Genomic DNA, 22,669 nt, shown 5'->3' on the forward strand with positions numbered 1-22,669 from the left:
CATGGAATCCACCAAGTCTGCCATAGCTTCCCTCCCTCCACAACACTACCAGTTTGTATCCCTTCTGTTTGGTCTGTCTTCTGCACCCAAGTGTTCACCAAGGTACTGGCTCTAGTACAAGCTTAACTACTCTGACAGGACATTCCTATTGCAGCATACTTGGACGACCGAATGTAAAAAGTGCGTGTTATGCCGCGTACACACGGTCGAACTGTTTGACGTACTTAGTCCGTTGAAACACATTTCAGCGGACAATCCGCTCGTGTGTGGGCTTCAGCTGACTTTTTCAGCGTGCAGTCCGGAGTACTAAGAATTTCGGTTTTTCCAAAAATCTGTCCGTCGTACTTTGGTTTCAGCGGACAATACGGTCGTCAGTATGCTAGTTCGACGGACTAAGAATGGCACATGCCCAGAAAGGATTTACACGGTGGAAGGGTGCTTTGCTGTGTCTTGGACTTCCTATTTCTAGTCCCGTCGTACGTGCTGTACACGTCATCGTGCAAGCTTTCGACGGACTGTTTGTGTATCCGTGTGTAGGCAAATCCGTTCAGTGGAAACTACGACGGATTGTCCGTCGGATTGTATGATGGACTAAGTACGCCATACAATCCGCTCGTGTGTACGCGGCATTATACGCTGATAAATATGGTACTTCTGATTCTGTGTCCCCTTACTGAAATGACAAAACAGGATTTTGTGTTTTACCGTAACATTTTTTTTTCTTGGATTTCTTTAAAGGACATAGGTCTAAACCCTCTGTGTTTGGTATGTAATCTAACAATGATTTTACTACAATATTAAAGTACGATGGGAGTAGAAGGAATTATACCTGACTGGCAAATGGCTTTTTTTGTTTGCCAGTGTCCAATTCTACCTGTAGGCAGTATAACACAATTCTCAGAATTACTTCTGATCCTGTGTCCCTTAATAAACTCCAAGAAAGAGATTTTATGGTCAGTGCAAAAAACATATTATATGTAATTATTTATCCTTCAGCTGACCTAAACCCTTCCGTCCTTAAAGTGGTTGTGAACCCTTTACATGTGCCTAGGAAGTAACTATCCTCAGTGCAATCTTCTCTTCTCTACATCCATTCAAAGTGCTGCATTTATAAAGGTTTTCTGAGAGTTCAAAAAAAAGGGAGTGGAGAGCTAACATTACAATCTGCAGGACTCAGTGAGGAGAGCTCTGAAAGCTGATTGGAGATAAGAGTCACACAGCACACACAAATATAAGGCTTTCCATTTGCAAGAGGTCCCTCCTCTGTCACCATTTTTCTCTTGGTGTCAGGAAAAAATGTCAGACATAATTCTGGCTGATAACAGAGGAATGTAGTATCGGACAGAAATGAGTTCTCTTAATTGAGACGAGTACACACTGTAGCAGGATGCGTTTTCTTCATATTTTATGTCTGATGTTTACAACCACTTTAAGACCTCATTCAGGTAGCCATAACACAGATGTAAGATATTTACTAAAATCGCATTGAAAACACTGTGCTATCAAAGGTATAAGCAAAAAGCCTCTGAACTGGTAAAAATATATCCTCTACACTGTGGTAATAATAATGTATAACATATATAATGAAAATATATAAAAAGATATGTGCTTAATAGCCAAATAATAAAGTGACACTGTGCATTCATATAGTGATAACAAATATTAAAGCAAATAAGTCAGTGGAAATCTAAATAGATCCAAATACTGGAATTATAAAAAAGTGCTTAAGTGCACCGTGCAAAGTTCAAATTGATCCAATTTACAGGTGCTCCACACTCCATGCGGTTCGGTATGCTGTGAAAGTGATGCGATAATTAGATGCTGTGTTCTCTCAGGTGCCCCCCCCCCCCCCCCCCCCATGTAATGAAGTCTCACCTTAAGGTGTGTGATCTTGCTGTTAAGCTTGGTTAATACACGCTTTGGAACCCACTACAGCAAGGATATGCAATTAGCGGACCTCCAGCTGTTGCCAAACTACAAGTCCCATCATGCTCTGCCTCTGGGTGTCATGCTTGTGGCTGTCAGAGTCTTGCTCTGCCTCATGGGACTTGTAGTTCTGCAACAGCTGGAGGTCCGCTAATTGCATATCCCTGCACTACAGGGTTCTTCAGGGTGTAGAGGTTAGGCTTTTTGCTTACCACTTTTGGTGGTGCAGTGTTTTCAATGCGATTTTAGTACTTTTACAGGGTTTGAGACATGTTTACCACTTACAGCTGATTCAAAGAGGGTTTAGTGGTTTATTATTGTTAGTGGAGGCTCACAGAAAGTTTTATATAATTTTAGTAAAATATTTATTTCATTAAGGCACGGAACAAAAGTTACGGTGTAATGATCAGTAAATAGATCTGTTTTTTTAATGCATAAATAATGTTCTGTTCTGTACTTTTTTTTTCAAGAATATACATGTATACACATGTCCTCAGACGCAGATTTTTTTTTGGATTTTGTGTTACGGATCTGAAGGCAGTGCATCTGTACGCATTTGTGTGAATGCATCCTTTGAAAACAATGCAGCTGCGTTCAGATTTTTTTATTTATTTTTTATGGACATATGAATGGGGCCTTACAGCCAAGGAAACTGGCATTTTAACCTCTGTTTCATCTGCAGGTGACATGATGCTGCCCCTCTTTTTTCCTTTAGCAACCAGGGATGGAGGCACTATATTCCCCGTTGCGTCTCATTCAAAGTCCCATATATTCCCTTTTTTCTTTGGCACATGTGATGCATTAGGACAACAGCCATTTGATTGCTTGACAGTTTAGTTGATAGAACAAGCAAGTGTGACTGTTATCATTCACGGCATGCCCTAAATGTAACTGTTTTGGGAAATCATTAAATCAGTGGCTTTAAGTAATTAAAAAGTTATTGGTAAGGTAAATGGCTAAATAAAAAAATAAATAAAAAAATTCTAGTCCGTAAAAGGGTATACAGTGAAATGGTTGAACCTAAGCTACAAGATTTGTTTAAAAATAAAAAGAAAGAAAACACCCCCCCCCCCCCCCCCCCAATTGCCGATTGTTAAAGAGGAATTGAAGCCTGATGGGTTTACTTCCTCTTTGTCTCCCTGCAAAGGTAAAGCATAGTATACTATGCATCCAGCGATGTCACCGCTGTCCACTGTAGCACGGAGCATCCATCTTCTTCCGGGTATCGCTGCTCCGGCCACTCACAGCACCGGAGCAGCGATGCCATAACTCCCGCGCATGCGCACGGGAGCCGCCACTAACAACATATCGCCGTTAGCAGTGGCATACTCTGCACCTCGCTGTCTACAGCGCATATTTCTTGGACCTACAGGCAAGCCTTAATCTAGTTTGTAACCACTTTAACCACTTTAAATGCTTGTTAAGTCTTGTGGGTAGAGGGAACGGCTGTAATACTTGCCTCATTCCTCTATCCCCAGCCGCAGGCCCTCTTCACGTCTCTCCCACAGTCTGGGTTGTGGGTGGACGCTCGCTGTCCTCATGTACATGTAGGACTATAGGCCCCACATTGTATATGATGATGATAGAGTGCAACCACTGGAGTGCCTTAGAGCAGTGTTTTTCAACTCCAGTCCTAAAGTACCTCCAACAGGTCATGTTTTCAGGATTTCACTCCGATGTAACGGCTGTGGTAATTACTAAGGCAGTGAAACTGTTAAAATCACCAGTGCAAAATAATGGAAAGCCTGAAAACATGACCTGTTGGGGGTACTTGAGTTGAGAAACTTTGCCTTAGAGAAAGAGCTTTGAGGGACGCAGCATGAAGAAAGCCTAAATGAGCGGGAAATAAAGTAGTACACTGTATTCTCCTACCCCTAGATTTATTAAGCGTTTTAACCATTGTGTGCTTGTTTTTTTTATTTTTTATTTGTCACTGTGTTTTGTTTGCTTTTGTATCAACGCAGCATAGTTATAGAATGATCGTGTTTTTTTTCTTTTATCTCAGGCTTGTGATGCAGAAAGCATAATGCTGAACCTAGCTGGTCAGCTAATAATGTTGCAGAGAGATCGCTCAGGTCCTCAGATTCGGGAAAAAGATGCTGGATCCCAACAGAGAAAGTTGGTAAGTAAGAGTGTGCTGTGTCTTGCACAAGAGGAAATATATGTATATTTAGCACCCCCTACAGGTGGTTTGTAACTTTACAAATTTACAGCATATATTTGTACAGCTTGTTCAGGTTAACCTAGAACGGTTCAATTTTTTATTTTTTTGTCTTGTCTGTATATATAAACAATCATTTAGTTTTATAGCATATCCAAAATCGTTGGAATATGGCAATATGACCAAAAATCATTATACATTTATGAAGCCTGACAATCCAGTACAAGTGGAATACAGACCTTATCTTCAACCAAAGGGCTATCAGTAATGTTGCATAACCTTAAGGGAAGGAAAAAGAACTATTGCTATATTACCCTTTTATTTTTGGGGAGCGTTTCCTCACATGATCTTGCCATGATCCATGACCTATTATCCCTTTACGTGTTCATAACATAACTGAGACATGGGGGTTGAAAAGGGAGTGGGAAACTTGGCAGAATGGAAACAAATTAAAAGGAAAAAGAAAAACGGCAAATGCTGTGGGGATGTAAAGAAAAGTTTTATTGAAAATAGTTTGTCATTTTACAAATTTACAAAAGAGAATTAAAAAGTAGCTGGAGAAAGATGGCCTAAATGCTTTCTTTTGTGTCGTTTTTCTGTAGAATCTCTCACTATAGGTTCCTTGAAAAGGTATTCATACCCCTTGAAAGTTTCCACATTTTGTCATGTTACAACCAAATTTTGGATTTTATGTGATAGACCAACACAAAGTGGCACATAATTGTGAAGTGGAAGGAAAATGATGAATGGTTTGCAAAATGTTTTACAAATATCTGTGTCATATACAGTACAAACCAAAAGTTTGGACACACCTTCTCATTCAAAGAGTTTTCTTTATTTTCATGACTATGAACATTGTAGATTCACACTGAAGACATCAAAACTATGAATTAACACATGTGGAATTATATACTGAACAAAAAAGTGTGAAAAAACTGAAAATATGTCTTATATTCTCGGTTCTTCAAAGTAGCCACCTTTTGCTTTGATTACTGCTCCGCACACTCTTGGCATTCTGTTGATGAGCTTCAAGAGGTAGTCATCCGAAATGGTTTTCCAACAGTCTTGAAGGAGTTCCCAGAGATTCTTAGCACTTGTTGGCCCTTTTGCCTTCACTCTGCGGTCCAGCTCACCCCAAACCATCTCGATTGGGTTCAGGTCCGGTGACTGTGGAGGCCAGGTCATCTGGCGCAGCACCCCATCACTCTCCTTCTTGGTCAAATAGCTCTTACACAGCCTGGAGGTGTGTTTGGGGTCATTGTCCTGTTGAAAATAAATGATGGTTCAACTAAACGCAAACCGGATGGAATAGCATGCCACTGCAAGATGCTGTGGTAGCCATGCTGGTTCAGTATGCCTTCAATTTTGAATAAATCCCCAACAGTGTCACCAGCAAAGCACCCGCACACCATCACACCTCCTCCTTCATGCTTCACGGTGGGAACCAGGCATGTAGAGTCCATCCGTTCACCTCTTCTGCGTCACACAAAGACATGGTGGTTGGAACCAAAGATCTCAAACTTGGACTCATCAGACCAAAGCACACATTTCCACTGGTCTAATGTCCATTCCTTGTGTTCTTTAGCCCAAACAAGTCTCTTCTGCTTGTTGCCTGTCCTCAGCAGTGGTTTCCTAGCAGCTATTTTACCATGAAGGCCTGATTCACACAGTCTCCTTTTAACAGTTGTTCTAGAGATGTGTCTGCTGCTAGAACTCTGTGTGGCATAGACCTGTTCTCTAATCTGAGCTGCTGATATCCTGCAATTTCTGAGGCTGGTGACTCGGATGAACTTATCGTCTGCAGCAGAGGTGACTCTTGGTCTTCCTTTCCTGGGGCGGTCGCCATGTCAGCCAGTTTCTTTGTAGTGCTTGATGGTTTTTGCCACTGCACTTGGGGACACTTTCAAAGTTTTCCTAATTGTTCGGACTGACTGACCTTAATTTCTTAAAGTGATGATGGCCACTCGTTCTTCTTTACTTAGCTGCTTTTTTCTTGCCATAATACAAATTCTAACAGCCTATTCAGTAGGACTATCAGCTGTGTACTGTATCCACCTCCTGCACAATACAAATCATGGTCCTAACCCCATTTATAAGGCTTGAAATCCCACTTATTAAACCTGACAGGGCACACCTGTGAAGTGAAAACCATTTCGGGTGACTACCTCTTGAAGCTCACCAACAGAATGCCAAGAGTGTGCGGAGCAGTAATCAAAGAAAAAGGTGGCTACTTTGAAGAACTTAGAATACAAGACATATTTTCAGTTGTTTCACACTTTTTTGTTCAGTATATAATTCCACATGTGTTAATTCATAGTTTTGATGCCTTCAGTGTGAATCTACAATTTTCATAGTCATGAAAATAAAGAAAACTCTTTGAATGAGAAGGTGTGTCCAAACTTTTGGTCTGTACTGTACAGTACTTGACAATACTTTGTAGAACCACTTTTTGCTGCAATTACAGTGGCAAGTCTTTTTGTGGATGTCTCTACCAGCTTTGCACATCTAGAGTGACATTTTTGCCCATTGTTCTTTGCAAAATAGCTCTGTCAGATTGGATGGAGAGTGTCAGCAATTTTCAAGTCTTGCCACAAATTCTCAATTGGATTTAGGTCTGGACTTTGTGGGTCATTCTAACACATGAATATGCTTTGATCTTAACCATTCCATTGTAGCTCTGGCTGTATATTTAAGGTCAGTGTCCTGCTGGAAGGTGAACCCCGGCCCCAATCTCGTCTTTTGTAGATGCTAACGGGTTTTGTTTAACCACTTTCAGACCGGACCATTTTGAAGGCCAATGACCAGACCACTTTTTGCAATTCGGCACTGCGTCACTTTATCTGACAATTGCGCAGTAGTGTGAAGTGGCTCCCAAACAAAATTGACATCGTTTTTTTCCCCCACAAATAGAGCTTTCTTTTGGTGGTATTTGATCACCCCTGCAGTTTTTATTTTTTGCGCTATAAACAAAAAAAGCGACAATTTAAAAAAAAATGCATTATTTTTTACTTTTTGCTATAATATCCCCCAAAAATATATATAAAAATATTATTTTTTTCCTCAGTTTAGGCTGATACGTATTCTTCTACATATTTTTGGTAAAAAAAATTGCATGATACTGCCCCCACCATGTTTCACAGTGGAGATGGTGTGTTCAGGGTGATGTGCAGTGTTAGTTTTCCACAACTTATAGCATTTTGGTTTGACAAAAAGTTCACATTTGGTCTCCTCTGACCGGAGCACCTTCTTCCACATGTTTGATGTGTCCCCCACATGGCTTCTTGCAAACAGGACTTGTTATGGCTTTCTTTCAACATTGGCTTTCTTCTTGCCAACCTTCCTTATAGGCATTACAGGCAAGTACATGACTAATGGTTGTCCTGTGGACAAATTCTCCCACCTGAGGTGTGGATCTCTGCAGCTCCTCCAGACTTATTGTAGGCCTCTTGGCTGCTTTTCTTATTTAATGCTCTCCTTGCCTGGCCTGTCAGTTTAGGTTGATGGACATTTCTTGGTAGGTTTGCAGTTATGCCATACTCTTTCCATTTTCAGATGATGGATTGAACAGTGCTCCGTGAGATGCTCAAAGCTTGGGACTGCTTTCAACTTCTCCACAACTTTATCCCTGACCTGTGGTGTGTTCCTTGGCCTTCATGAAGCTGTTTGTTCACAGAACAGCTGTATTTATACCGAGATTAAATTACATACAGGTGGACTCTATTTACTAATTGGGTAACTTCTGAGGGCAATTGGTTCCATTAGATTTTAGTTAGGGGTATCAGAGTAAAGGAGGCTGAATACAAATGCACGCCACACTTTTCATTTTATGTATAAAAGAAATTTGAAAAACATTTATCATTTTCCTTCCACTTCAAAAATAATATATGCCACTTTATGTTGGTCTGTCACATAAAATCACAACACTTTTACATTTTTTAGTAACATGCCAAAATGTGGAAAAATTTAAGGGGTATGAATATTTTTTTCAAGGCACTGTACATAGCTGTCAAACTTTTTTTTTTTTTCCAACTTACACCCCCCCGAGCCATTTTCATATTTCACTATGGGCTTAAAAAATCACCAGGTAAGGATACTACTTATTATGCAGAAATAAAGCAGTATTAAAGCCAAAACCAAAAATGTAATATGTTGCGACTTACAGATTTTTTTTTTCCTGGCCATACACGCTTCTATAAATGTATATATTTTCTGATCAGTCTCTGCCAATAGGTGTAATTAATCTATAGTTGACAGCCTCTTCATACAATATACAACACGGGGAAATTGATTCCAATTAATAATTAAGATACAATCATAACTTGCATTCGCAAATATTGATCCCCTTTCTGTTTTCATCATGTAATCTCATATTACATGAACAAAGCATCTCGGTGCTGCACATGGATGCAAAATGATCAATAATTCATTCTGGCTAGTCGACTGATTTAAATCTGAAGCGTTTTCAGGCCTTTTTTCAGGCTTTACCTGGTTTAACCACTTCGTACCCGGGCCATTTCTGACACTGCTCCAACTTTTTTTATTTATTTTTTTGCTAGAAAATTATTTGGAACCCCCAAACATTAATTTTTTATTTTTTTTGCAGAGACCCTATAGAATGTGGTGGGTGTTGCAATTTTTTATGTCACGTTTTTTGGGGAAAAAAAACTTTAATTAAAAAACAAAACATTAAAGTTAGCCCAATTTCTTTGTATAATATATATTCTCTCAAAGGAAAAAAAAAGGGAAAGGATACGTTTGCCTTTTAACCACTTGCTTACTGGGCACTTAAACACCCTTCTTGCCCAGACCAATTTTCAGCTTTCGGTGCTCTCACACTTTGAATGACAATTACTCAGTCATGCAACACTGTACCCAAATTAATTTTTTGTCCTTTTTTTCCCACAAATAGAGCTTTCTTTTGGTGGTATTTGATCACCTCTGGGATTTTTATTTTTTGCGCTATAAATGAAAAAAGACCGAAGATTTTGGAAAAAAACGCATATTTCTTTGTTTCTGTAACAGAATTATGCAATTTATTAATTTTTCTTCATAAATTTTGGCCACAATTTATACTGCTACATATCTTTGGTAAAATAACCCAAATTAGTGGATATTATTTGGTCTTTGTGAAAGTTAGAGAGTCTACAAGCTGTGGTGCGAATCCTACAAAATTGATCATATCTGATGTACTGGTGGCCGATCTCATTTCTTGTGACCCGAACAAGTCAGGAAAGTACAAATACCCCCCAAATGACCCATTTTTGGAAAGTAGACATTCCAAGGTATTTAGTAAGAGACATGGTGAACTTTTTGATGTTGTCATTTTTTTCCCACAATTCTTTGCAAAATTAAGATTTTTCATTTTTTTTTTTCCACAAAATTGTCATTGTAATAGGTTATTTCTCTCACATGGCATGTGTATACCACAAATGACACCCTCCAAAAAATTCTGCTACTCCTCCTGAGTATTACAATACCACATGTGTGGGACTTTTTCACAGCCTGGCCACATAGAGAGGCCCAACATGCAGGGAGCGCCATCACGTGTTTTAGGAGCATAAATTACACATCTAACTTGTTGACTACCTATTACACTTTTGAAGGCCCTGGAGCACCAGGACAATGACACGTGACACTGATGACAGATGGCACTGATATGTGGCACTGATGACAGATGGCACTGATATGTGGCACTTATACGTGGCACTGATGACACGTGGCACTGATGACAGATGACACTGATAAGTGGCATTGATGACACGTGACACTGACAACAGATGGCACGTGACACTGATACGTGGCACTGATGACAAATGGCACTGATGACAAATGGCACTGATATGTGGCACTGATGACAAATGGCACTGATGCGTGGCACTGATGACAGATGGCACTAATATGTGGCACTGATGACAGATGGCACTATGTGGCACTGGGGACAGATGGCACTGGGGACAGATGGCACTGGGGACAGATGGCACTGGGGACAGATGGCACTGACAACAGGTGGCACTGCGGGCAGGGTGGCACTGATGACAGATGGCACTGGGGACAGATGGCACTGGGGACAGGTGGCACTGCGGGCAGGGTGGCACTGCGGGCGGGATGGCACTGGGGGCGGGATGGCATTTTTTTTCAACTTTTTTTTCTTTCTTTTTTTTTTACACTTACGGCCGCTGCAGACGTTCATCTCTCCCCTCTCACACGCTGTCTGTGTGAGGAGGGAGAGTGGCGCTGAGAGATGATCTCATATGTTTACATATGAGATCATCTCACATTGGACACGCCGATCGCGCTGTAAACGGCCGCTGTGATTGGCCGTTTACAGCGATCTGTGTTTGCCTGTCTCCGGGGGACACGGCAAACACAGAACTTCCCCGATGCGCGCCCGCGGCGGCGCATATTGCGGAAGTGAACAACAAGACGTCCAGGGACGGCCTCCCGGACGAAAGCGCCTGCTCTACGGCCGTCATTCGGCTATAGGGCGGGCGCGAGGTGGTTAAAGAGAGAATAAATGCACATATTGTTGCAGGAAAAAAATGTGCATTTATTTTTTTTCCTGTATAAAAAAGTGACTGCGTTGAAGTAGCCCTACACTTTCCTGCACTTTCCTCTATATAATGAGTACTAACGTCTACCCTTAAATAAAATTATTGATGAAGATAACAAAAATAAAATCCTCACAAAAATCAGAAGGCTGTAAACTCTTATAGTGTTACCACTGTGCCAGTCAATCACCACAATATACACTCACCAGCTACTTTATTAGGTACACCTTGCTAGTAGCGGGTTGGACCCCCTTTTTCCTTCAGAACTGCTTTAATTCTTCATGGCATGGATCCAACAAGGTGATGGAAACATTCCTCTGAGATTTTGCTCCATATTGACACGAGAGCATCACACCGTTGCTGCAGATTTGTCGGCTGCACATCCATGATGCGAATCTGCTGTTCTACTACATCCCAAAGGTGTTCTCTTGGATTGAGATCTGGTGACTGTTAGGACCATTGGAGTGCAGTGACCTCATTGTTATGTTCAAGAAACCAGTTTGAGATAATTTGAGCTTTGTGACAATGGTGCATTATTCTGCTGGAAGTAGCCATCAGATGATTGCTACACTGTAGTTCTAAAGGGATGAACATGGTCACAACAATACTCTGGTAGGCCGTGGCATTTAAACTGCCCAATTGGTACTAAGGGGCCCAAAAACACTGCGGGTTCTCAAATCGCACCCAACTCGCAGGCAGTTCAAACTGCTTTATGTGAAACGCTGGGGGTGTCAGTGCAAAGTTAATGACACCCCCATATCGCATATTGCAGTGCAAACTGGGAATTCGGACAGGAATCAGATCGCATGTATGTGAACACCCATGCAATCCGATTTTTGTGCGGACCAAAAAAATGGTCCTGCATGACTTTGGTCTGAAATGAGATGAAAACGTAGCTATACAATCTGGCTGAATTTGCATCACATGTGATTTGCACAGCAGTGCGGTGCGAATCGCATGCGATGCCAGACAGCGCACCAGTGTGAACCAAGCCTTACACCACCAGCAGCCTGAACCATTGATGCAAGGCAGGGTGGATCCATGCTTTCATGTTTACACCAAATTCCGACCCTACCATCTGAATGTCTCAGCTGAAATCGAGACTCGTCAGAACAGGCAACTTTGTTCCAATCTTCTGTTGTCCAATTTTGGTGAGCCTGTGCGAATTGTAGCCTCAGTTTCCTGTTCTTAGCTGATGGGTGTGGCACCCAGTGTGATCTTCTGCTGCTGTAGCCCATCTGCTTCAAGGTTCGATGTGTTGTGCATTCAGAGATGGTATTCTGCAAACCTTGGTTGTAACGAGTGGTTATTTGAGTTACTGTTGCCTTTCTATCATCTCAAACCAGCCTGCCCAGTCTTTTCTTACATCAACAAGGCATTTTCGTCCAAACAACTGCCACTCACTGGATATTTTTTATTTTTCGGTCCAATCTCTGTAAACCCTAGAGATGGTTGTGTGTAAAAATCCCAGTTGATCAGCAGTTTTTGAAATGCTCAGACCAGCCCATCTGGCACCAGAAAATCATGCCACATTCAAAGTCACTTAAATCCCCCTTTTCCCCACTCTAAAGCTCAGTTTGAATCTCAGCAAGTCGTCTTCACAGTGTCTAGATGCCTAAATGCATTGAGTTGCTGCTATATGATTGGCTGAATAGCAATTTGTATTACCAAGCAATTGAACAGGTGTAACTAATAAAGTAACCGGTGAGTGTGTATCACAATAATATATATCTGTGTTGTGGCAACTCGCCAGTAATTACACATAAAATGTGCATTATAAATCAGTGAATATACAACCAAAATTAACACTTTTTCCATGTATTGTATAAGTAAACCAGAACACTCTGTATTAGGCCCCTTTCACACTTGTGCGACCTGAAAGTCGTGTGATTTTGCAGCGACTTTCAGCAATGCCTGTGTAATCTTGAGGTCTATGGACCTCAAGTCGCATTAAAGTCGGACCAAAGTAGTGCAGGGACTACTTTGAAGTTGCTGCGACTTGAAACTGCACGGGTATGAATGATACTCATTGGAAATCATAGGGTACGACTTGTTATGCGACTTTGCAGTCCCAAGTCGGAGGACAAGTCGCGCAAGTGTGAAAGGGGCCTTCGGGTGATTAAAATTAAAATACTGTGGCAGCTTTCAACAGCCTGCTTTACAGCTTAATAAATAGTTATTTTTCCAAAACAAATGATGGTGTAAACAAGACAACAGTTGTGTTAATTCTCAGTGCACCAAGCACTATACTCTCATGAAGGCAAAAGCTGCCACATTGGCTCACCTTGTGCTTCCCTCTGTAGTCTAAAAAGGTTTGCATAGATATTTTTGCAGAAATGGACATCCTGGTCTTTGGAAAGCAATCTGTTAGTGTAGAGACTGATTATGAAATACATAATGAAGTTTAAGCTACATCAGAGTATTTATTGTATGTATTAATTGTCCATGTGTTTTCTTTCAGCTGCCATTTTGTGCTCCGGTTGTCCTAGCTCAGTCTGTTGAAAATGTATGGAGCACCTGTAGAATGAACAAGCAAAAGCGCCATCTTCTGGAAGCTCTCTGGCTTAGCTGTGGTGGCTCAGGCATGAAAGTTTGGCTCCCTTTGTTTCCTAGGGACAATCGTAAACCACATTCCTTCCTGTCCAAACGAATAATGCTGCCTTTCCACATCAACATCTACCCTCTAGCTGTTTTGTTTGAAGATGCCCTGGTACTTGGGGCCATCAATGAGACTGTTGCTTATGACTGTTTGAACAACCTTGGTTCTCCTGCTGAGCATTTGGAGGTTCAGTTCCCCTATTGTATTGTAGAGAGGACCTCTCAAATCTACCTCCACCATATCCTACGACAGCTCTTAGTCAGGAACTTAGGAGAGCAGGCTTTACTCTTAGCCCATTCATGTGCCTCTTTACCTTACTTCCCACATGTGCTAGAACTCATGCTCCACGAAGTATTGGAAGAAGAAGCTACCTCACGGGAGCCTATTCCCGACCCGCTGCTTCCAACAGTGGCCAAGTTCATCACAGAATTCCCCCTTTTTCTGCAGACTGTTGTTCACTGTGCACGGAAGACAGAGTATGCCCTTTGGAACTATCTTTTTGCTGCTGTTGGTAACCCTAAAGACTTGTTTGAGGAGTGCCTAATGGCTCAGGACCTTGACACGGCTGCCTCGTATCTCATTATCCTCCAGGTAGATTTCTATGTCCTTTTGTCACATTTATTATTTGCGCTATAAACAAAAAAAGCGAACATTTTGAAAAAAAAAAGCATTATTTTTTACCCTTTGCTGTTATAAATATCCCCAAAAAATATATAAACCCGGACCCGCGATCACACTCACGGAGGTTGCGGTGCACACGCCCCGCAAACCGCTTACTGAAGGGCAACGTACAGGTACATTAATCTGCCTGTATGTGCCCTTCTGCCGATTTATATTTATATTGTTATATTTGAAAATGCACCTAGGAAATTCAAAGTTTGACCTAAGTTATTTTAAAGTATAGCTTAAGACAAAACATTTTTTATTTTATTTTTAGTTTTGAATAGAGTGGGGAGGGGTTAGTAGAACCACTGTCAGGTTTTTGTTGTCAACAGGACAATTGGAGTGAATCTCCCTATGTCATAGGGAAAGGACGTGAGGATAAATCCAAAAATTTTGAGTTGCCACCAGAACAAGAATAGAGGTCAAATCTTCCAATGGGAACACTTGTTCCAATAACAACTGTCTAAGCACGGACTGGAAAGATATCCTCTCACTTTCTGTCCACAGGAAGTGAATATAAATCTCCTTGATGAGACACAGATAGTAAAAAAAAAACAAAAAAAACTTTTAACCCTCTGTTGCGCTATTCAAAGAGTTTTGGCTATAGATATACTTTAACCAGTTGATGTCCACACTATAGCCGAATGACTGCCACAGCGCGGACCTGAATTTTCGGGAGGCCGTCATATGACTGCGTCCCCTGTGCACGCTCGCAGGTCACTGAGACTCGGGTAATCACCAATCCGAGTAAGGGGCCTTTTAGTGATCTAATACCACAAAAAGAAATCTCTATTTGTGGGAAAAGAATGATAAAAATTTAATTTGGGTACAGTTTAGCATGACTGCGCAATTGTCATTCAAAGTGTATCGACGCTGAAAATTGGTCTGGACAGGAGAGAGGTTTAAGTGCCCAGTAAGCAAGTCGTTAAAACTTAGAGAATAGTTTGGTTTCGGGAAGGGTTATAGTCTTTGACAAGTTTTTATTGCTGCTTATGTTCCTGTTAGGGATACTTCTCTTGCTTTTCCTTCAGCGGCACAGTTAGAGAAAAGTCTCCCAACTGAGATCCAAACAGAAAATAAAAACTTTTGTTTTTAAATTAGAGTGAAGGAGGGTTCAGCAGGAACTCTTTATCTCACATGGTGAGATGGGAAAGCTCTGGTTATGGACATTACAGTACAAGTAAATGATAAAGGTTCCAATGCAAAAAAAGAAGGCCAATTGGGATTTTTTGCAATCTGGGAGTTTACTAAATGTTTTCCTTGTTTACTCCAAACTGTATATTGGTACTGTATTTTCAATCATCTTGCTGTACTAGGATGCTAATTTACTTCCTTGACCATGTTTGGTAAGTATTTTGGGAGTTTGAATTTTGACTAATCTGTCGTTGAGTGCATATGTACTTGTGTTTTTCTTCTACATACGGTAGATTGTAAGCTTCCTTGTTAGCAGAGCCTGATGCGAATGTTGAATATGATGAACTGCTTTTACACAAGATGTCTTTGCTATGTAACTATGAATTAAACAAGTCATATATGTGTACACACACACAAAAGATTGGGCCCCTGCAGGATAATGTGCTAGTATGCATTGCATATTAGAACATTATGACAAACTTGCCTTAAAACAAGGCCCCCCAGAGGTGTGCATTCACCTCCGACAGGGCTCACCTCCGGCAGTTTGGCTCACGATGACGTCAATCTCGCACATGTGCAGAAGAGTCATGGTCGCGGCACAGCTCTGTTAGCAGGTGGCATATCATATATATATATATACAGTGGATATAAAAAAAAAGTCTACACTCCCCGTTTAAAATGTCAGGTTTCTGTGATGTAAAAAAAGAGACACAGATCAATCATTTCAGAACTTTTTCCACCTTTTAATGTGACCTATAAACTGTACAACTCAATGGAAAAACAAACTGAAATTAAAAAAAAAAAATGGTTGCATAAATGTGCACACCCTAACCACTTCCTGCCTGCACGCCGTCATATGATGGATGTCGCAGACTTTGAGTGGTGATATCTGAATGATGCCTGCAGTTACAGGCATCATTCAGATGTCTTCTTTTACTGTGGCGATTCCCTTCACTGTAAGAACAATCATAGCTGTTTTAACTGTCGAACTGGCAGTGTTAGGTTGTTGGATTACTGCCCATGTTGGCCAAATGCTCAGTTTGGTGTTGTGCCAAATGCATATGTGCTGTCTGTCAAAATTGTTCAATAAAAATAATTTTCAAAAAAAAAACAATCATAGCTGTTCAGCCACTTGATCGTTCTTACAGGTGGTGGGAGGGGACATCCCTCTCCCGCCTCCGCCCGTGCGTTTGGCAAGCCAGAGGAGGACTCAGCTGGTGCCGAAAGTTGACCATAGAGAATCCAGTGAAAAAAAAATGCCTCCACTGGGAAATCATAATAATTTTTCTGCAAACGTTGGCACAAGAGCAATAATTCTAGCGCTAGACCTCCTCTGTAACTTTAAACAGGTAACCTTTAAAAAATTGACGCATGGCTTATGGAGATTTTTAAGTACCAAAGTTTGGCGCCATTCCACGAGTATGCTCAATTTTAAAGCATGTTGGGTATCTATTTACTGAGCATAACATCATCTTTCCTATTATGCAAAAACTATTTTATTTTTTTAATGCTTGAAACTGTTTTTCCCCCCCAAAAAAACATGTTTGAAATATTTCTGCGCAAATACCGTGCAAGATAAAAAGTTGCAAGGACCACCATTTTATTCCCTAGGGCAGGGACATGCAATTAGCGGACTTCCAGCTGTTGCAAAACTACAAGTCCCATCATGCCTCTGCCTCTGAGTGTCATACTTGTGGCTGTCAGTCTTGCTATGCCTCATGGGACTCGTAGTTCTGCAACAGCTGGAGGTCCACTAATTGCATATACCCACCCTAGGGTCTCTACTAAAAAAAAACGATATAATGTTTGGGGGTTCTGAGTAGTTTTCTAGCAAAAATATGATTTTTACATGTAGGAGAGGAGTGTCAAGTGGTAAACTAAGTATACTTTTGTTGAATCACCTTTTGCTTTTATTACAGCACTCTATCAGCATGGCACATCTTGACTTGGCAATATTTGCCAACTCTTCGGTGCAAAAAACACTCCAAATCTGTCAGATTGTGAGGGGATCTCCTATGCACAGCCCTCTTCAGATCACCCCACAGATTTTCAATCAGATTCAGGTCTGGGCTCTGGCTGGGCCATTCCAAAACATTAATCTTCTTCTGGTGAAGCCATTCCTTTGGTGATTTGTATGTATGCTTTGGGTCGTTGTCTTGCTGAAAGATTAAGTTCTCTTCATGTTCAGCTTTCTAGCAGAAGCCTGAAGGTTTTGTGCCAATATTGACTGGCATTTGGAACTATTCATAATTCCCTCTACTTAGTCCCCTGTTCCAGCTGAAGAAAAACGGCCCCAAAGCATTCAAGCCAAAACCATGCTTCACGGTAGGTATGGTGTTCTTTTGGTGATGTGCAGTGTTGTTTTTGCACCAAACATATATTTTGAAATTATGGCCAAAAAGTTCAACCATGGTTTCATCAGACCATCATAACACATTTTCCCACTTGCTTTTGGTAGAATTCAGATGTATTTTTGCAAAATGTAGCTAGTCTTGGATGTTTTTCTTTTGTAAGAAAAGGCTTCCGTCTTGCCACTCTACCCCATAGCCCAGACACGTGAAGAATACGGGAGATTGTTGTCACGTGTACCTCACAGCCAGTACTTGCCAGATATTCCTGCAGCTCCTTTAATGTTGCTGTAGGGCTCTTGGCAGCCTCCCTGACCAGTTTTCCTCATCTTTTCATACATTTTGGGGGGGGACTTCCAGTTCTTGGTCATGTCACTGTTGTGCCATATTTTCTCTACTTGATGATGGTCATCACTGTTTCATGGTATATCTAATGCCTTGGAAATTCTTTTGAACTCTTCTCCTGACTGATGCCTTTTAACAATGAGATCCCTCTGATGCTGTAGGATGCAACTAAGAAAAAGACCAGCTAGAACAGCTGAACTTTATTTGGGGTTAATGATAGGTGTGTTCTGACTCTTTTAACATGAGTTTGAATGCGATTGCTTATTTCTGAACATGGCTGCATTCCCAGTTATAAGAGGGTGTGCACACTTATGCATGCAACCACGTTATTCGTTATTATATATATATTTTATTTACTCCCCCCCAAAAAAGATTTCAGTTTGTTTTTCACCCGAGTTGTACAGTTTATAGGTCACATTAAAGGTGGAAAAGTTCAGAAATTATTTATCTTTTTCACATTTTTTTACATCACAGAAACCTGACACTTTAACAGGGGTGTGTAGACTTTTATATCCACTGTATTTATCTCTATCTGTGTGTATGTATATGTGTGTAATAAATATTAAACACATACCGTATATACTCGAGTATAGGCCGACCCGAGTATAAGCCGAGGCCCCCAATTTACCCCCAAAAAACTGGAAAACTTATTGACTCGTGTATAAGCCGAGGGTGAGACATGGCTGTCCATCCCTGTGTGTCCGTCCATCCCTGTGTGTGTGTCCGTCCATCCATCCCTGTGTGTGTGTCCATCCATCCATCCATCCCTGTGTGTGTGTGTGTGTGTGTGTGTGTGTATCCATCCATCCATCCATCCATCCATCCCTGTGTGTGTGTGTGTATCCATCCATCCATCCATCCATCCCTGTGTGTGTGTGTGTGTGTATCCATCCATCCATCCATCCATCCCTGTGTGTGTGTGTGTGTGTGTGTGTGTGTGTGTCCGTGCAGCCTTGTGTGTGTGTCCAGCCTACCTGTGTCCCAAGCCTCGTCCCGAGCCGCCGTCGTCCCGAGCCTCCTCCGTCCCGTGCCGTGCCTCCTCCGTCCCGTGCCGTGCCTCCTCCGTCCCGTGCCGTGCCTCCTCCGTCCCGTGCCGTGCCTCCCCCGTGCCGTGCCTCCTCCGTCCCGTGTCTCCTCCGTCCCGTGCCGTGCCGTGCCTCCTCCGTCCCGTGCCGATGGATCGCCGCTCTTCTCGGCGGCCATTCTACAATTCAAAATTCCGCCTCCGCCTGTGATAGGCGGAACACTCAATTTCCCAGCAGCCTGTGTTCCGCCTATCACAGACATCCTCTCATACTCGTCCGTAGTATGAGAATGAGCGGATGTCCGTGATAGGCGGAACACTGACTGCTGGGAAATTCAGTGTTCCGCCTATCACAGGCGGAGGCGGAGAAGGAGGCGCGGCTTTTGAAAATTAATGTCCGCCGTCTGTCTGCTCGATACGCTGATCGAGCAGTCAGACAGCGGCGACTCGAGTATAAGCCGAGGGGGCACTTTCAGCCTCAAAAAAGAGGCTGAAAATCTCGGCTTATACTCGAGTATATACGGTATATGTGTATTTTTTTTTTTTTTTTCTAAAGCGATAGATTAATTAGCTGGATCCTTCAGATGTAGTAGAATGTCGTCACTTGGTTTGCATATATCGGAAATGTATTGTACCATTTAAGGTTTAAATGCTATAGAAAATTTAGGGTGCAATTAGGATATTTGAAAGTATTTTTAATTGGTGATTTGAAGTTGAAGTGCAAGTTCCATTGAAACATAGTCTGTTTTAACAAAACCTGTATGTGATTTTTATTTTGTTTAAAAAAAAAAAAAAAAGGGTTATTTTTCTGACATTTTCAGGGCAATGCATAAAGCGTGCCTATGACACTCTTTAGAATTCCATTGTGCCACCCACTGCATTCGGAGACACAATGGGGTTTATTTACTATAGCTGGAGAGTGCAAAATCAGGCTCACTTCTGCATAGAAACCAATCAGCTTCTAGCTTGTTCAATTAAAGGGTTTCTGAACTCACAACAGTAAAATCTGTCTGTATATGCAGAATAGCATGCTTGTTATACTCCCCGTGGAGCTTAAGGGGTTAATCCTCTGTATTGTGTAAAAAGGCTTTTCTTTACTATGGACTGTTCCTCCCCCTCCTGCAGGGTCTCTCTGGGCAAGGCCAGATAAGACACAGTGAGGGTAGTACTGCTGCACTTGCTCAGTTTGGTCTATTTTGCTTGAGAGAATATTTCCTTGTTGATCAGAGCTAGCTAGGTCACATGATATTAACATCGCACATGTGGGCGTGTATACAGATCCTAAATGACAGCCCAGTCCCTCCGCCGCCTCCTCCATGCCCAGTAACTAAAAAAGAACACAGTGGGTGGGATGTCACATCTTTCTTGATGGATGATCTGCCTCCCATAACCACATGAGGACACAGGCTATAGTGGAAATCTCCTACCCGAACACTCGGCTCTCGGCCACACCCTGCAGTTTATCATATCATGCGATTGTGGTATACAGATCAGCCAAAAAAGTATATAGTGGCAGTACTTGTCCTAATGTAAAAAGAAGATTTATAAGCTGTGGGCACTGTGGGGGGAGATGAACTATTTTCATATTACTGGACTTAGTAACACTTTAAGCTTTGGTAATACAACCTGGAAGCTGATTGGTGTCTATGCAGAAGTGAGCCTGATCAGACTCCAGCTTTAGTAAACAAACCCTGTTGTGTCCATAGGGACACAGGAAATTTGTCCTTTAGTAAAGCTGAACTCCCTCCTGCTGCTATCGCTGTCACACAGACATTGCAGAAACTAAGGATTTTTGTAGCTGAGTGTGTGGATCCTGATAGAGATTCAGAGACAATAGTTCCCCATCAGGTCCACTCCCCTTGTGATTGACAGCAGGCAGTGGGCAGATTTTTTTAGCCAATAGACAGCTTGCTACCTGCTGTCAGTCACAAGGAAAAAGCGGACCAGAAAGGGAATTAGTCTTTCAGCATCCCTATCAGTCTGCAGCCATTGTCTGCATCACTCTTTGCTAGGAGGCTGCTGGCTGTGAATCCGACAGTGCCCCTAATTAACCAGTTACAGATGAAGATGAGTGGCAAACCATGCCACTCTGCTACACAGCACACACAGACAGGTACTCTTCCAGTTTCTGTATGCCAAGTTACAGCTACCAAAACTTAAGACAGTTTTTTTTTTTTTTATCTGGCACAAGCCCTTTTAAAGGGTGTTGCAAGCATTTTATTGAATTTCCCTGTATGTCTTTCAAACCTTTCTATGGGTGAAAGTTATTAGCTCATTGTACACGGGTAGTGACGATTAATTACACATGATTGTGCAGTGCTTAAAATGTGCTGGATTATTTGCTACTGTATGTTATTTGTGTAGTTTAAAGGATTGTGAACTATTTTTTCCATATGTGTAGCAATGTAGGCTTGCTATGGGTGAGCATTGCTACCAATTATGTTAACAAGATTGAAATAATAGAATTAGCCAGTGTGTCCCTGTCACTAATCTTCACTGACATGTTTGTTTTTCTTGCAGAATATGGAGGCAGCAGCAGTGAGCAGGCAACATGCTACTCTTCTGTTTAACACTGCGCTGGAGCAAGGGAAGTGGGATCTCTGTAGGCATATGATACGGTTTCTGAAAGCCATTGGCTCAGGGGAATGTGAAACGCCTCCTGCTACTCCCACTACACAGGTTACTGTTACTGTTGTTTTCATTTTTTTTTTTTTTTGTAGCTCTAATTTAATACTACACAGCTGCATCTTCAGGGAATTATCTGCAATATATTTGTGTAACTTTTTGCATTTATAACTAAAGTCCTGGGAGACTTGGTTAAAATAATCGTGATTATTAGCAACTTGGGTAAGGCCAGCCTCATAAAGGCATGTGAAACATGAAGTTCTACAGCTGTGTCACTCCGTGCACCTTGGGTGTAATGGCATGCTTTTTCTCATAGGACTCATATCGGTAGGTGTACTTTGTAAAGCATTGTCTGCTATTCCAACATAAAGACATTTGAATGGCGCCGTTTTTCAGTAGAAGGCTGCGTTTGACCACTTTGCCTGCACTTCATACACATGCAGCATCCAGAGAAGTGCAGTACAACACAAGGCAGGTCAAATGCAGCCTCTGGTTTGCCATGTTCACTGCTCAGTAAAAGTCTATAGGATTCTGCTGACCTGCATTTGACTTTTGTTTAAATGCAGCAAAACACCCTTCCACATGAGACCTTAACATAAATGTTACAAAATTGAATTAACAGCTGTAACTGTAAGAAAAAAAGAGTATATACTTATCTTTCCCACATCCTGCTCCGCCAAGTACTGTTTGAGCGGACACAGCCTATTGTACTTTATGGGCCCTCCGATCCGCCCCAATGGAGGGGGACAAATCCCTTCTGTTTTAGCGGCTTGGATTGGACATAGGCAGGTGTAAACGGAAACAAGTCTGTTTACATTTGCCACTCCATAAAAGTGAAAAGAGCGTCTGGGTCAGACAGATCATGCGAAAGGGGCCTAAGGCTGCTTTCCCACTGATGCGCTGTGGTTTACCTACACTGTGGGTGCAGAGCAGTGCACCTCTGGTTTTCCTGCTGGTTAGCTGCACTTTGTCATAGACTTCTACTATATCCTGCATTTTCTGAAAGCTCACCAAACCCGTAGGTAAGAACAGAAGTCTATGGCTCAGTGCAGGTAACCCGCAGATTCACTGCACCTGCGGATCAGTTTGAAAGCAGCCCAGTAACCCCTGCAGAACAGATATGCCCATATATACACTGTGATTTTAGCATTCAACTTACCTTTAATAACAGTCTTCCATTTGGGTATCCGGTCCCAGGCAGAGTGCACTTGGTATCACTCCGCCTGTGACAGGAGGCGGCGCTATAGTGTAGCCGCTTGCTTGTTCTACCACCGGCTTCATTCACAACACTGATGC

The 22,669-nt window shown here is 41.9% G+C and overlaps 1 protein-coding gene across 1 annotated transcript in view; it reads left to right on the forward strand.

Annotated features, from left to right (window-relative positions):
- RIC1 (RIC1 partner of RAB6A GEF complex) overlaps positions 1-22,669 on the forward strand; it is a 217,357-nt gene that overhangs the window by 170,451 nt on the left and 24,237 nt on the right. The window contains exons 18-20 of the mRNA XM_077475048.1: positions 3,932-4,048; positions 13,097-13,825; positions 21,269-21,427. Of these exons, the coding sequence (XP_077331174.1) occupies positions 3,932-4,048; positions 13,097-13,825; positions 21,269-21,427 (1,005 nt within the window). The remainder of the gene's footprint in view (positions 1-3,931; positions 4,049-13,096; positions 13,826-21,268; positions 21,428-22,669) is intronic.

Source organism: Lithobates pipiens, unplaced genomic scaffold (genome assembly GCF_037356315.1).
Source record: "Lithobates pipiens isolate NorthernLeopardFrog02 unplaced genomic scaffold, aLitPip1_a1.2 Scaffold_13, whole genome shotgun sequence".
Classification (NCBI taxonomy): Eukaryota; Metazoa; Chordata; class Amphibia; order Anura; family Ranidae; genus Lithobates; species Lithobates pipiens.